This window comes from Nicotiana sylvestris, chromosome 6 (genome assembly GCF_000393655.2).
Source record: "Nicotiana sylvestris chromosome 6, ASM39365v2, whole genome shotgun sequence".
Taxonomy (NCBI): Eukaryota; Viridiplantae; Streptophyta; class Magnoliopsida; order Solanales; family Solanaceae; genus Nicotiana; species Nicotiana sylvestris.
In genome coordinates, this window is record NC_091062.1 from 150,990,528 (window position 1) to 151,005,337 (window position 14,810).

General features: G+C 37.4%; 2 protein-coding genes across 2 annotated transcripts; one reads left to right on the forward strand and one right to left on the reverse strand.

Moving 5' to 3' along the window:
- The first annotated feature begins 2,021 nt into the window (after window positions 1-2,021).
- LOC138871477 (uncharacterized) lies at window positions 2,022-3,496 on the forward strand. Its single transcript, XM_070149358.1, has 3 exons — window positions 2,022-2,364; window positions 2,545-3,106; window positions 3,247-3,496. The coding sequence occupies exons 1-3, from the start codon at window positions 2,022-2,024 to the stop codon at window positions 3,494-3,496; spliced, it is 1,155 nt and encodes a 384-aa protein (XP_070005459.1).
- An 8,320-nt stretch (window positions 3,497-11,816) lies between these two features.
- Window positions 11,817-12,656, reverse strand: LOC138871478 (uncharacterized). The gene has a single exon (XM_070149359.1). The coding sequence runs from the start codon at window positions 12,654-12,656 to the stop codon at window positions 11,817-11,819; it is 840 nt and encodes a 279-aa protein (XP_070005460.1).
- Between the last annotated feature and the right edge of the window lie 2,154 nt (window positions 12,657-14,810).

Consider the following 14,810-nt stretch of genomic DNA (forward strand, 5'->3'; position numbering starts at 1 on the left):
TTAGATTTTTTATATTTATATTATAATTGATAATATGTGTTTTGTGTAATTATAATATATATTTCTGTACGGTATTAATATTTCGGTATTTTATTTTAAAATACCAAATACCATACCTAATATTAATATTTTAAAAAACTTAAACTAAATATCATACGAAATATCAAAATACCATATACCAAATATCAAAATTTTCGATTTCTGTATAATAATTCGGTATTTACCAAATTATGCACGGCCCTAGACAAGGATATTGTTGGGTCAGAGCGGGCAATGTTTGTCATTTGGTGATAGAAACATAAGTTTTGTGTTGATAGTGAAACAACAGATGTGGCCCTGTATATGCAGTGGCCTTCCAGGTGAACACCTAGTCACCACTATTACGCATGCTCCTCCAGTCGTCGGCTTGCACCGGCCCAACTGTCTCTGTCTCGTTCTTTCATTTGTTCTTTTTTATAGACAGAATTAAGTGGGTATTTGGACATAAGAATTGTGAAATTCAGAAAATAAATTTCAAGCAAGAATGTTATTTGAAAATTAGAGTTATGTTTGGACATGAATATAATTTGGAATTGTTTTTGAATTTTATGAGTGATTTGAAGTACAATTTTTAAAAAATAACTTCTTGAAAATTTTCAAATTCGGAAAAATTCTGAAATTCAAAATTTAAGTGAAATTTGAAATTTTTATGGCCTGGTTCCGAAAGAAGTGAAAATTTTCCGTACAAAAATGAACTTCTTTTTAATGGCCAAACAGACCATAAGATTTGAAGTTTATGGATTACGAACTTAAATTCATATTTCCTCTTAATTAGAGAGTTCATAATTAAATATTTAATACTTTTTTTTAATATAAATACAAACTATAAGCAAAAATTACTGACCCACGTCAATTTTATTCTTTTGTCCTTCTGGGTGGTTTGGTACAACAAAAAATATTTTTCATGAAAAACAAGTAGTAATTTTATTCATTTTCCGGTGTTTGGTACGCAAATTAAGGAAAATGACTTCTCAAGAGTATTCATAAATAATTTAGATATAATAAAAATGAAGCCATAAACTTTAAAACCAACAACCTTCCGAGCCCACAAATTTTATAAACTTTCGAAACCTCGGAATTTCGAACCCGTAAACTTCCAAACACATAAACCTCCAAACTAATAACTTTGGAACTTATAAAATTTTGAACTTTTGAACCGATAAATAAAAATTCTAAAACTAAAAAATCTATTTAAATTTTTTTTTCGGGGGTGGGGGGGGAGGGGGGGCAGAAAAACGGAAAAAATAAAAATTTGAAATTACAAAAAAAATAAAAAAAAATTGCGTGGGGTTGGGGGCAGGTTGGGGGGTGCAGAAAAACGAAAAAACAAAAATTTAAAATTGCAAAAAAAAGGTAAAAAAATAATATTTTTTACGGGAGGTGGGGGGGTTGATGGTAACGGAAAAACTGAAATTTGAAAAATAAATAAAAAGCCTTTTTTTGAAGAGAGGGGGTGGGGTGAGTTGGTGAGGGTGGGGAAAGTTGAGAAGGAGTTTTGGAAAATATTTTCCCTTCTCTTGATAAGGAAAATATTTTCCTCCAATTGAAGGAAAATGAGTTCATAAGGAAAATGTTTTCCAAAACATTTAAGCCAACCAAACATGAAAAAATTGAAAAATATTTTCCGAAACATGTTTTCTTTCCTACTAAACACACCTTCTGTCCTATTCTATTCTATCCCTGTTAGATATTTTAATTAGTTAGTTTCTGCTTTCCTAGTCTTATGGGTATATGGGGGAGTTATGTACTTTGTTGACTAAGTGAGTTTGATTTAACTGCCTTTATGGCTTAGTGCTTCAGATAATTTAGGAATTGTATCGCCTTTATAAAAGACTTGTTCTTTGTTGAATTTTATTGCAATAATCTTATCTCCCCAAAATTACTTTGTGTTTATCTAATTTTCTTCCAGATTTTTAACAGTGGTATCAGAGCTAGGTTAGATGTTTGAGGGAGGGAGAGTTTATCCATAACTTTGTTCATCTATGACTTCAGAGAACAACTTTGTGCAAGCAGCCATTCCTCGTTTTGATGTCCATTATGACCATTGGAGCATGCTCATGGAAAACCTTTTGAGGTCCAAAGAGTTATGGGCAGTTGTTAATGGTGGAATTCAAGAACCTGGAGCGGATGTTGTTCTAACAAATGCTCAAAAGACACAACTTGAAGCACAAAACTTGAGAGAATTGAAGGCAAAGAACTATCTTTTCCAAGCCATTGATCGTTCGATATTGGAAATAATTCTTCTTTGCAAGGATACGTCAAAGAAAATCTGGGACTCTATGACAAATACCAAGGGAATGCAAGGGCAAAGCGAGCCTCTACAAGGTGAGTTTGAAACCCTGCGTATGAAATCGGGAGAGTCGGTATCGTTGTACTTCTCACGCACATTGGCAATTGCAAACAAGATGTGAATTCATGGAGAGAGTCTTGCAGATGTTACTATCGTCGAGAAGATCCTGCGGTCCATGTTGCCTAAATTTAATTTTATTATCTGCTCCATTGAAGAGTCGAAAGATCTTGATACTCTTTCATTTGATGAACTACAAAATTCTTTGATGGTTCATGAGCAGAAAATTGTTAAGCAAGATACGGAGGAGCAAGCCTTGCAAGCAATCACAACCTTCAAAGATTCTGTGTGTCGAAGGAACAAGTGGAAGGGAAGAAACTCAAACAAAGCTAAAGAAGGAACTCACAAAAAGAATGGTCAGCATGGTCGTGATCAACAACACTCGTCAAATGGGAAGCCAAGGTCTGCAGATAAGTCCCACATTGAGTGTTATAGGTGTCACAGGTATGGCCATTATCGTTCTGAATGTCGTACAAATTTGAAAAATGTACGTGGAGAAAACTCTAATTTTACAGAAGTTACTGAGACGGAGGAAGAGGTTTCTTTGTTGATGGTGTCTCAATCCACAGAAGAACGCCACACGGATTTATGTTATTTAGATACAGGTTGTAGCAACTATATGTGTGGAGAAAAATCTACATTTTCTGAATTGGATGAAACTTTTCGCACAACAGTCAAGTTAGGCGACAATTCCCGACTTGCTACCAAAGGAAAGGGAAGGTAAAAGTTCAAACAAAATCTTCATCTGTGCATATTATTTCTGATGTGTTCCTTGTACCGGATTTAAAGAAAAATCTTATTAGTGTGGGTCAACTTCAAGAGAACGGCTATGAAGTGTCTATCAAGCATGGAATTTGCAGAATCCTAGATTCTAATCTTGGGTTGATTGCTGAAGCTAAGATGACTGCAAATAAACTTTTCCCGCTTCATGTGCAAGATATTGGCTCTACCAATTTTTATTTTTCAGCGAAGTTGGATAGTCAAGCATGGCTCTGGCATTACATATATGGACATCTAAATTTTGGAGGACTAAAACTGTTACTTCAGAAGAATATGGTTTCTGGTCTTCCTAATTGTCACACCTCCTTTTTCCAACCCGAAGGGATATAAGGGAGTATTTTCAATTAAAGTGACATAAATCGAAATGAATTTTTTTTAAATTTAATTAGAGCCGCCACTTAGGATATTTATTGTGGTGTCCCAAGTCACCGGTTTATTTTAAATCCCAAATTGAGGAAAATCGACTTTATTTAAATGTCTACGAAACCAAAAATACTAGATACGAAATTCTGTTAACCTGAGAGAAGGTGTTAGGAATTTTCGGATTTCGTGGTTTGAGCACGGTCGCTTAACTATTAATAATTAGCCTAATTACCTGATTTACTATATGTTTTAAACCTATTGTGCATTTTTAACTTTATAACCGCTTTTAATTATGTTTAACCGCTTTTTTTAGGATTTATGAAATTATTTCTTGAACAAGTTACGATTGTCGTACACTTGTTTATTTGAGAGCACACCACAAACCATGCTACATGAAATGCACCTGCGATTCACGACATGTTTATTTTATTATTGTTCGAAGTTGTTAGGATCGGGTCACATGAAATGCACACCCGAATTTGGGAATTATATATCACGACTACGCCACGGGAGCCGTACCCGTAGTTGTGGTGATTTATTATAAAACCCTCTTAAAGCAAGCTACGAATGCTCAAAGTGTTTTCTACACTAGTTATGAATGTTCCAAGTATTTTTCACACTAGTTTTGGTATTAATGTGAGGGCCATAGATTATGGAATTTATTTATGAATGGCGCTCCTCAATTTATTTTAAAAGATTGTACCCAATTAAAGCAAACTACGGTATTCGAAGGTTCGTTTATTCTAGATCTAATATTTCGTTGGGTGGCATGATTATAAAAAAAACGTTGTGGGTTCGAGGAAACTATTCTAATCTTAAACAGACTAAAACTTGAATCTATATTTTGTTTTCATGTGATAAAGAAGGAGGTGAGGGAAGATCTGTAACTAAATTAACGCAAGTCAATTTTAAAATTTGGGCTCAAATTAAGCCGCTATCACAATAACTAAAGCTGGCCCATGGCCCAACCAAATCTCATACACATTTTAGTGGGTACAAACCAAAAGTCCATTAGGAAAGCAAACATTCAGGTGAACTCTCAGCATGCCTTAACCAAGCTGTTTTCGGCATTGGGCTCCCCCAAGGAAGCCCAAATGACAAAAGGTAGGAGCTAATTCATCCACTGGCATTTACACTATTGCGGGCAAAATATGAATAAGCTATACTGTATTTTAAACACTTGAAGAAGATAATTCAAAATAACAATTGTAGACCTACTGATAATTACAATGATTTAATTAACAACAAAACTATTATTTTTCTTTTTTTACACTATGGCACCCTTTCAAGTAGTAGAAGACAAGGTTAAATGATATAACAAATTTGATACAATGAGTGAACCATAAACTTTCTAAATAAGCCCTTAAACACATATACTGTTGTTTACCATATACATAATCATGGCTCAAAGTCACTAAACCCACCCTTTATTACAGAGTTCCCGAGTTTTAGACAATCAGAATATAAAAGACCCAAAATCAAATAAATGTCAAAGAGATGTAACTTGCTCAATGCCTTGAATTGCAAATCAAACCAACAGGTGACTGGATCCACAAGTAGTGACCTTCAAAAAACATCTACTGAACCTCAACTTATCAAGCAAACATGAAACAGATTAAAATTTTATATAATGTTCAGATGCAAACAACTAATGTTTATTAGAAAAATACACATGCTGAGATCCAAATTCACATTGGAAATCAGTTTCAGAAGAAAAAAGAAACAGAAGAAGAGAAACAAGATCAGTTATATGTTAAACAAAACAAGATGAAAGTAGATAGAGTCAGCATGGTTTGCGTAGGATGAACAATCACACTTAACAGAAGGTAGACATCAAGGTAGTTCACATAAATGCCATTCTAGAACATCAGATAGAATTTTCAAAGAAAAAGAAGTGATTTTAGTTTAGCTTTTAGCTTAAGCATATAGTTTTAACAGCAAATGTCGATAGATCTGATAATTAAATGTAATAAACATACATATTTATATATGGTCATGAAATCAACAATCTAACTTGTCATTTCTTTATTCAAAAGATAGTAACAGATGGAGTTTCTACAAACCTAGCAGCAGAAATCAATAGAACTTAAGGAGTAGAAAATGGATTCTTCAATCTTGATGATAGCTAACCCAGAGTTCACAACAGCTAATGGAAGGTGCGCAAACACAAACAACTACAACAGTAAATCCCAGAGAAAGAAAGCATCACATTCAATCCATTTTTTGACTTATGAAAACCAAAAAATCCCAAAGAAGTGCTTTAAGTTTTTTGCTAAAATCAAAGGGAAAAAAATCAATTCCTAAGGAAATAGTAGCTAAACTTTTTGAATGTATTTTAGGGTTCTGAAAATCTGATGAGTGTGTATATGAGAATGAGTGAATGGCCTTCCTTTTATAGTGTATATCCAAAAATAGCATCAAAAGAATATTCTACCCTAAATTCCTTAGATAGTACAGCATATTTGATAGAGAATAATGGACAGCTCTCCATTCTCAACATCTTTTAAACTATTTTGGACAGCTGTATACTTCTAGAACCTTCTTTTTCCTAGATATTTTTTCTAAAAATCATTTTACGTTTCTTTTAGTTTAAATAGACCCTTACAAGTTTCTAATGATGTACAAATCAAACAAACAGGGACTGGGCCAGCAATTAACCGAAATAATAATCATGTAATAAAAAAATGCAAATGAATCCTACAATATTAAGCATTAGAAAACCTAAATTGAACTAACCATAAACATGAATCACACTGTGATTGAATCAATAGGAATTTCATGTAATGAAACTGGTAAAATATGCTAATTTATACTAATATAAGCAAGATGAACAAACGCATAAAACTGGAGCACTGAAAAACCCTAAGTCATGAAAACTGATCAAAAAAGAAAGGAAGAATAACCAAAGAAAGAATAGAAAATACCACCAAGACTCGTCTGAGACAACCACGAACTCGGAACAAGTTTCATGGGGGTAAAAATGAACCTAAACTAACATCAATCGATTGCTCTTATCAAGAGCAATTGACTGATGTAAGTCATGGGTCCAAAGAACCAACCTCGCATGCCCAAATAAGAAGCCAAAACGAAGCTAGGGTTCCAGAATTTGGATTTTAAAATTAATGAAGCAAAGGCAGGGGTTTCGGGAAATCGGCTATGGTTTAAATTTCAGAGGGGTGTGAGGAGTGTGGCATGTAGTTTTGGGGTGGTTTGGTCAATTTAGGGTTTGGGTATGATTTTCAGATCTGAAATTGATGGATTTGGGAGGTGATTTTGGGGAAATTGATAGTGGGATAGTGTTTGGTAGGGGCTCAGGATTACAGGGTGTAAATTTGGAGCGATTTGGTGAGAGCGAGGCAGAGCCGGCGAGGGAGTGAGAGGGTGGCTAGGTTTTAGTTTCTTGAGAGAGATGAGGGACTGAGGTAGGTTTTGGGGTAAGGGGGGAGGTCTGTTCGGACAGTATTATACAAAAGGGATGATCAGTTCTCAGTCGTTAGATTCATGGTGATCAACGGGTGGGATTAAGGAGGGGCAATACATGGTCGTTTTGGGGCTAAGGGGATTGGACCGGGTTTTATGGGATTGGGCTGGGTTTGAACGAAATTTTAACAATTAAACCGGGCCAATTTTAAAGATTGGCCCAATTTCAAAGAAACAAGACCAAATACATTTTCCTATTTTTCTTTTCTTTGTTTTTCCTTTTTCTTTTCTCTAATTAATTAAAATTCTAAATTAAATTCTAAATTAAGCTAATTATCTAATTATAATATTTACAAAAATTAGTTGATCCTAAATTAAACAGAAAAGATTACTAATCTAAAATTTAAAGCTAAAATGTAAAAATGAGCAATATTTTATGATTTTTTGTTTTAATAAAGCAAGTAATTAACTAATTAATCCTAAAATATGAACACAAAGTCTAATATGCAGTGCATGATGTTTTTGACATTTTTAGGGCATTTTCATAATTTTAATAAAAATTAAACGTGCACAAAAATGCAAATAATAAATAAAAATCCTATAAAATTGCAAACAATTGGGAGAAATCTATTTCTTTAATTTTGTAGGAGTATTTTGAATAGGGAAAAAATCACATGCTCACAGCTGCCCCTCTTTGCTCGGAAACACGAAGAGTTTTCGGGCAAAGATAAAATGAGCAACTAGGAGTGATTTTTGCCCGTTTGAAACTCCATGGGAAGAATTTTTTGGAAAAAGTCTGACCGAACCTTGATTCGAAGGTTGCCTACATATCCTTCGGAGGTCTGCTTGTTGAGCTTCTTATTACACTAAAATGAAAGATGAAAAACGAAACTAGCTAATCCTATCAACTATGAGTTACAAGATTCATATCTATAAACCTTCTAAAGCTTGATCTTGAGTCTTGGCTGGTTCTTCCTGTAGACTCTGATCTGAATCTTGATGCTCGTTAGCTGCAACCGCTGGTTCATTCTTCTTCAGCTTTTCGGATCAAGGCGAGACATGCAAAATTTGTGATTTCAATCATATCTTAAGAAATCCGCATCTTTTCTCCGCTTCTACACTCAGAGTTCAGCTTATTTTCTTGTTTTCTTTTCTTTTATTTGGATTGAGACTTCTTCTTTTGGTCATCTCAAACCTCGTGCCTAATGGTAAAAACCTGTTCATACACCAAAACAAACAAACGAACAAAATTTTTCTGTCCCAGTTTTCACTAGGAAAATTTCATGAGTTATTGTAACAACAACTAAATTACTTCTTTATTGAAAGCAATAAAAACAGGATTGTGTATCCTTGAGAAAAAGAGATCAGGAAGTGGAGACCCTATATAAAAAATGAAATCAAATGGGGATCGGAGGCCCTAAGTTAGAAAGGTTACCAGGTTATGCGGGCATCAACTAGGGAGTGGGACCCAATACTGGAAAGGACTACCAGGTTATGCTGGCAGAGTCATCGGGTTATGCCGAAAAGGTCCTCGGGTTATGCCAGAAAGGACTACCAGGTTATGCTGGCAGAGTCATCGGGTTATGCCGAAAAAGTCATCGGGTTATGCCGGAAAAGTCATCGGGATATGCTGGAAAGGTCCTCGGGTTATGCTGGGAAAGGTCCTCGGGTTATGCCGGGAAAGTCATCGGGCTATGCTGGAAAGGTCCTCTAGTTATGTCGGGAAAGTCATTGGGTTATGCCGGAAAGGTCCTCGGGTTATGCCGGAAAAGTCATCGGGTTATGCCAGAAAAGGTCCTCGGGTTATGCCGGAAAAGTCACTGAATTATGCCGGAAAGGTCCACGGGTTATGTCGGACAAGCCCTCGGGTTATGCCGGGAAAGTCATCGGGTTATGACAGAAAAAGGTTATCGGGTTATGCTGGGATCAACTAGGGAGTGGGACCCTATACTAGAAAAGACTACCATGTTATGCTGGCAGCGACTAGGGAATGAGACCCTATGTTGGAAAAACGTAGCTAGAAATTGGAGACCCTATGCTACCATGATTTTGAATTTTTCTTCTTTTTTTAATTTCACTTTTCATTTTATTTAGGAGAATGAATGAAGAGTTTGAAAGAGACTTCCCTTTTCGGGTTAACTTTTGCTACATAACCGTTTTGGTTTCTGCGTACCTTGCTTTTATTGCACCTGCTTTTGCAAGGTTGTTTTGGACTGCACCTATTTTTCTGTATTCAAATCAAGGAACAATTTGTCAGTTTGAAACGGTGGTTGGTTTTGTGACCTTGATTGTTTCCATCGATTGATCTCGCCCTAGTTCTTTCAATAAAACCTCTATTGCTCGCTGGCTCTCTAGAAATTGGTTTCATTTCTAAAATCGGGGATCTGGACTTCCTCAAATTCCACATGACGATTGACCCATGCAGGGCTTAGCCTTTCTATCTTATTTTGCCTTTATGGGCACTTGACTTTGATTTCCTTTATTTTCAAAATTTTTTGACTCTAGAGCATCGACCATCATGGCCAGTCGAGGTCGACTTGATGCACCTGCTGAGGCTGGGTGCTTTTCTTGAATTTTAGCTTTTGTAAAACAAAACCTTGTAAAACCAATCTTACCATCTTTTCTTTGTATTAGTTTCGGAGGAGAATTAGACCGAAAGGGAATCAAAGAAAAATAAACAACAGACAGGATAATGAATTCAAACTAGAAGTGTCCCTTTCGGGGAAAGGAAAGAAGGACTTATCTTGGGAGCACGCAGACCTCAATAGACATGACATGCTTCTTGGACTGGATACCCGATCTGTGCAAACCATCCAACTCTTGTAAACCCATCATAAATCATACCTCAAAACTGAGAAACCTTGCTAGGACTCTATCACTGCTGATGGTTGTAAGGGATTTCTTTTTCGATTAGTGGCGCCCTTTGCGGGTTTTCACCAACCGACCTCTCTTATTTCTCTTCTCATCGTCGTCTTATAGTGCTCTTTGTGAGTTTTCACTAACAAGACTCTCTCATTTTCAATTTCTCTGATCACCATCGCCTTACGGTGCCCGTGTGGGTTTTCACAAATAAGACTCTCTCATTTTATTTCGCTCCTTTGATTGTATCAAATCCAAGTAACCAACATCCTCCCATTTTGAAGGTCTTTGCCGATTGATTAGAAGGACTTTGAACAGGATTTAGGGTAAAAAGAATTTGGATTGAATTATAACTTTGGAACCTTTCAAGCGAACCGTCGCTGAACCATTATAAATCCTGCCCCAGTTTCAACTTTTGGAGAAATGTGGATTTTTGTTTTGGTGTGACTGGACCCCAGAGAGAGGCTGCCAATGTATCCTTTTGGAATCAAGTCGAACGAAGTTCAGGAAACTTTGTTTTTGATTTTCTTTTTGTTTTTGTTGTTTTATTTTATTTTTATTTTTCTTTTTTTTCTTTTTTTACAACATTTCGGGTTCCAAAGAGGGTGATCAAAGAAAGGTAACCGGATCAAATGGTTTACAAAGGGTTAATAGTATTTGGATAGCGAGAATGAAAACCTTCGTCATTCCAATCGGAGAGTGTCAGTACCGCAGAAGGTTTAAACGTAATACCATTTGACCGCGTCTGCATTGATAGCTATTTCAGAGTCATTTCCTTCGATGTCTCCCAAGAACATTGCCCCTTTTGGCAACAATTTTCTTATAATGTACGGGCCCTTCCAGTTTGGAGAAAACATTCCTTTTGCTTCCTTATGATGCAGGAGAATACATCTCAAAATGAGTTGCCCCACTTCAAAGTTCACTTTCTTGTTGTTGGAACGGGTCATTCTTTGTTGATACAATTGCCCGTGGCAAACTGCGACCATCAGCTTTTCATCAATCAGGGTTAACTGTTCTAGATGGGTCTTGAACCATTCATTGTCCTCTATCTCAACTTCAACGATGATTCGAAGAGATGGAATTTCAACTTCTGTGGGTATTACGGCTTTAGTGCCATAAACCAATAGATAGGGTGTTTCCCCAACTGATGTGCGCAAAGTGGTGTGTTATCCTAACAATGCAAAAGTAAACTTTTCATGCCATTGTCTAGAACTTTGAATCATTTTCCTGAGGATCTTTTTGATGTTTTTGTTTGCTGCTTCAACAACGCCATTAGCTTTAGGGAAATAAGGGGTAGAATTCCGATGTGTGATCTTAAATTATTCGCATACCTTCCTCATCAAATGACTATTCAAATTTGCAGCATTGTCCGTAATGATAGTTTTAGGAATACCATAACGACAGATAATGTTGGAATACACAAAGTCCACCACTACTTTCTTGGTGATGGCTTCGAGAGTGACTGTTTCAACCCACTTTGTGAAATAGTCTATGGCAACTAAGATGAATCTATGCCCATTTGAAGCTTTTAGCTTGATTGGCTAATGACATCCATACCCCAAGCAACGAACGACTATGGTGCTGACATAGGATGCAATTTTGAATGCGGTGCATGAATCAAGTCACCGTGTACCTAACACTGATGACACTTTCAGACAAAACTGAAGCAATCATTTTCCATGGTCAACCAGTAATAACCTGCCCAAAGGATTTTTTTTTCAAGGACGTATCCATTCATATGGGGTCCACACACTCCTACATGCACTTCATTCATGATTCTTCCAGCCTCTTGGGCATCCACACATCTTAAAAGGTTCGTATTTGGAGTCCTTTTATACAAGACTTCTCCGCTCAAGAAGAAACTGTTGGCAAGCCTTCTAATGGTTCTTTTTTGATCTTTGCTAGCTTGTTCAGGATATTCCTTTGTTTTCAAGAATCTTTTGATATCATGATATTATGGCTGAACATCTGGTTCTATCTCTACTGCATTACAATAACCATGTCTTTCTCAAATTTGGATTTCCAGTGGGTCAATGTGGACATTGCCTAGATATGGTAGCATTGAGGCCAAATTAGCTAGTGCATCGGCTGACTCATTGTGAAACCGAGGAATGTATCTGAACTCGACATATTTGAATCGCTTGCTAAGATCTTCCACATGTTGCATGTATGGAATAAGCTTGATATCCCAAGTTTCCCATTCACCTTGAGCTTGTCGAAATTCTTCCACATCCTGATCGATTTCCATGTTCATGCCCATGATGCAGGATTCATACTCGGTAGTGTTGTTCGTATAGAAAAACCAAAGCCAGGCTATGGCTGGAAAATGCTGACCAGTGGGCGAAATCAAAATTGCCCCAATCCCGACACCTTTTGCATCCATAGCTCCATCGAAGAACATTTTCCAAGCATTGGTGTCTTCTGGAATTACCCCAATTGAATTTACTTCCTCATCCAAAAAGTAAATACTCAGAAGCTGATATTCATCATCAATAGGATTTTCCACTAGGTGATCCACCAAGGTTTGAGCTTTCATTGTCGTGCGGGTGACATAGACTATGTCAAACTCGGTAAGCAGGATTTGCCATTTTGCTAGCCTTTCGGTGGGCATCAGCTTTTGGAATATGTACTTCAAAGGATCCAATCTGGTTATGAGACAGGTGGTATAAGCCAACAAGTAATGCCTAAGCTCCTGAGTGAGCCAAGTTAGGGCGCAACAAGTTCTTTCCAACAAAGTGTACTTGTCTTCATAACAAGTGAACTTCTTGCTCAAATAGTATATGGCTTGTTCTTTCTTCCCGATCACATAATGTTGCCCGAGAACACACCCAAAAGAATTCTCCAACATTTTCTAGTACATGAACAAAGGCCTTCCAGGCTTGGGTGGGACCAACACTGGGTGATTCGACAGATATTCTTTGATTTTGTCAAAAGCTTCCTGACACTCATCTGTCCATCTAATCACTGCATCTTTCTTCAACAGCTTAAATATGGGCTCACACGTGGAAGTCAACTGAGCAATGAACCTGCTGATGTAATTTAACCTGCCTAGTAGGCTCATAACCTCTTTCTTGGTTCTTGGAGGGGGCAATTCCCGAATAGACTTTATCTTTGTTGGATCTAGCTCGATGCCCCTCTAACTGACTAAAAATCCTAACAGCTTCCCAGATGGAACTCCGAACGTGCATTTAGCTGGATTTAATTTCAAGTCATACTTACGCATGCGCTCAAAAAACCTTCTCAAATCTCTCACATGGTCGTCCTGCGTTCTGGATTTGATGATCACATCATCTACGTACACCTCAATTTCCTGGTGCATCATGTCATGAAAGATAGCAGTCATAACTCTCATGTACTAGAATTCCTCAAACCAAATGGCATGACCCTGTAATAGTAAGTACCCCAAGGTATGGTGAAAGTCGTCTTTTCTGTGTCTTCCTCATCCATCAGAACCTGATGATACCCAGCATAACAATCCACAAAAGACTATATCTCATGTTTGGCACAGTTGTCAACAAGGATGTGGATGTTTGGTAATGGAAAGTTGTCCTTGGGACTTGCTTTGTTCAAATCCTGATAATCAACACACACTCGGGTTTTCCCATCTTTTTTTGGCACTGGGACCACATTAGCCAACCATGTGGTGCATCGAACCACTCGAATCACACCGACTTTTAACTGTTTCGTGATTTCTTCTTTGATCTTGTCACTGATGTCTGTTTTAAACTTTCTCTATTTTTGTTGGACAGGGGGATAACTGGGGTAAGTTGGCAATTTGTGCACCACTAAATCAACACTTAGTCCTGGCATATCATTGTACAACCAGGAAAACACGCCTTAAAATATGAACACATGTTGGATCAATGCATCCCTAGTTCTTTCATCAGCGTGAATGCTTATCATGGTTTCTTGGACCTCTTCCGATCTACCCAAATTAGCTGGCTCAGTTTCATTTAAGTTTGGTTTAGGCTTATTCTCAAATTGTTCCAGTTCTCGATTTATTTCCCTAAAATCCTCATCTTCATCATATCCTTGTTCTTGATTCATTATTTCATAGTTAGACAGCGTGTTAGGATCTGGGCATGAAGTTTGCAAGCATGTCATGTTATTTAAGTCCGCATTATTAGAACTGAAAAAGAGAAATAAGAAAAATAACAAAAATTAGAAAGAATACAGAGAGAGATACATAGACGATGAAATATTGATTTTATTTTATTGAATTTGAAGATAGAAGGGTTTACATTGGAATTTAAAAGACAATAAACTAAAAACATTCTAGTTACACCCTGAAATAACTCGGAATGCAGAAAAGATGGCAAGACTGAACTACCAGGATTCCCGCCTGACTAGGAACGGAGTAGCCTTCCAATTTTGAAGTTTGGCACTTGGTCCCATATATTGCACCTCAGCAGTACTTGAGCCTTCACCCGGCTGGACCATGTGAGCCTCATATAACATTTGCCTCATTGCTTCACAGATGTCCTCAATTTCTTCGGACGTGAAGGCCTCATCTTCTTCCTCTATGTATCTTGGCTTAACAAACTTTCTGGTGAGATACAGGACCGGCTGAGGCAGAACCCACTCGTCGTTCTTACGTTTATTATCCCATTTCACGTCGACTTCTGTAGCTTGGAAACCAACACCAAAAAAGTTCTCACTGGCGGTCAAAGTGATGGGCTCTGTAATGCCTTGCAAAGATACCCCGAGCCCTTTCCCGGGCTTGTAGCCATGTTTGATCATCTCACTGGAGACCATGATTGACGCGTTTGACAAGAAGGGTTGAGGACACGGGGTTCCTTCCTCACACTGGTATGCGGCCATGATCTTAAAAGCTTGGTAGACTATGTGCTCACTACCTTCCCTGGCCTCCAAACATGGGACGGACGGGTCCCTGTAGATTGATTGCTCATCTTCTCCGTGGACCACGATTTCCTGGTTTTCATGTTCAAACTTAACCATTGGGTGGAGACTAGAGTGTACGGCTCCTGCAGCATGGATCCAA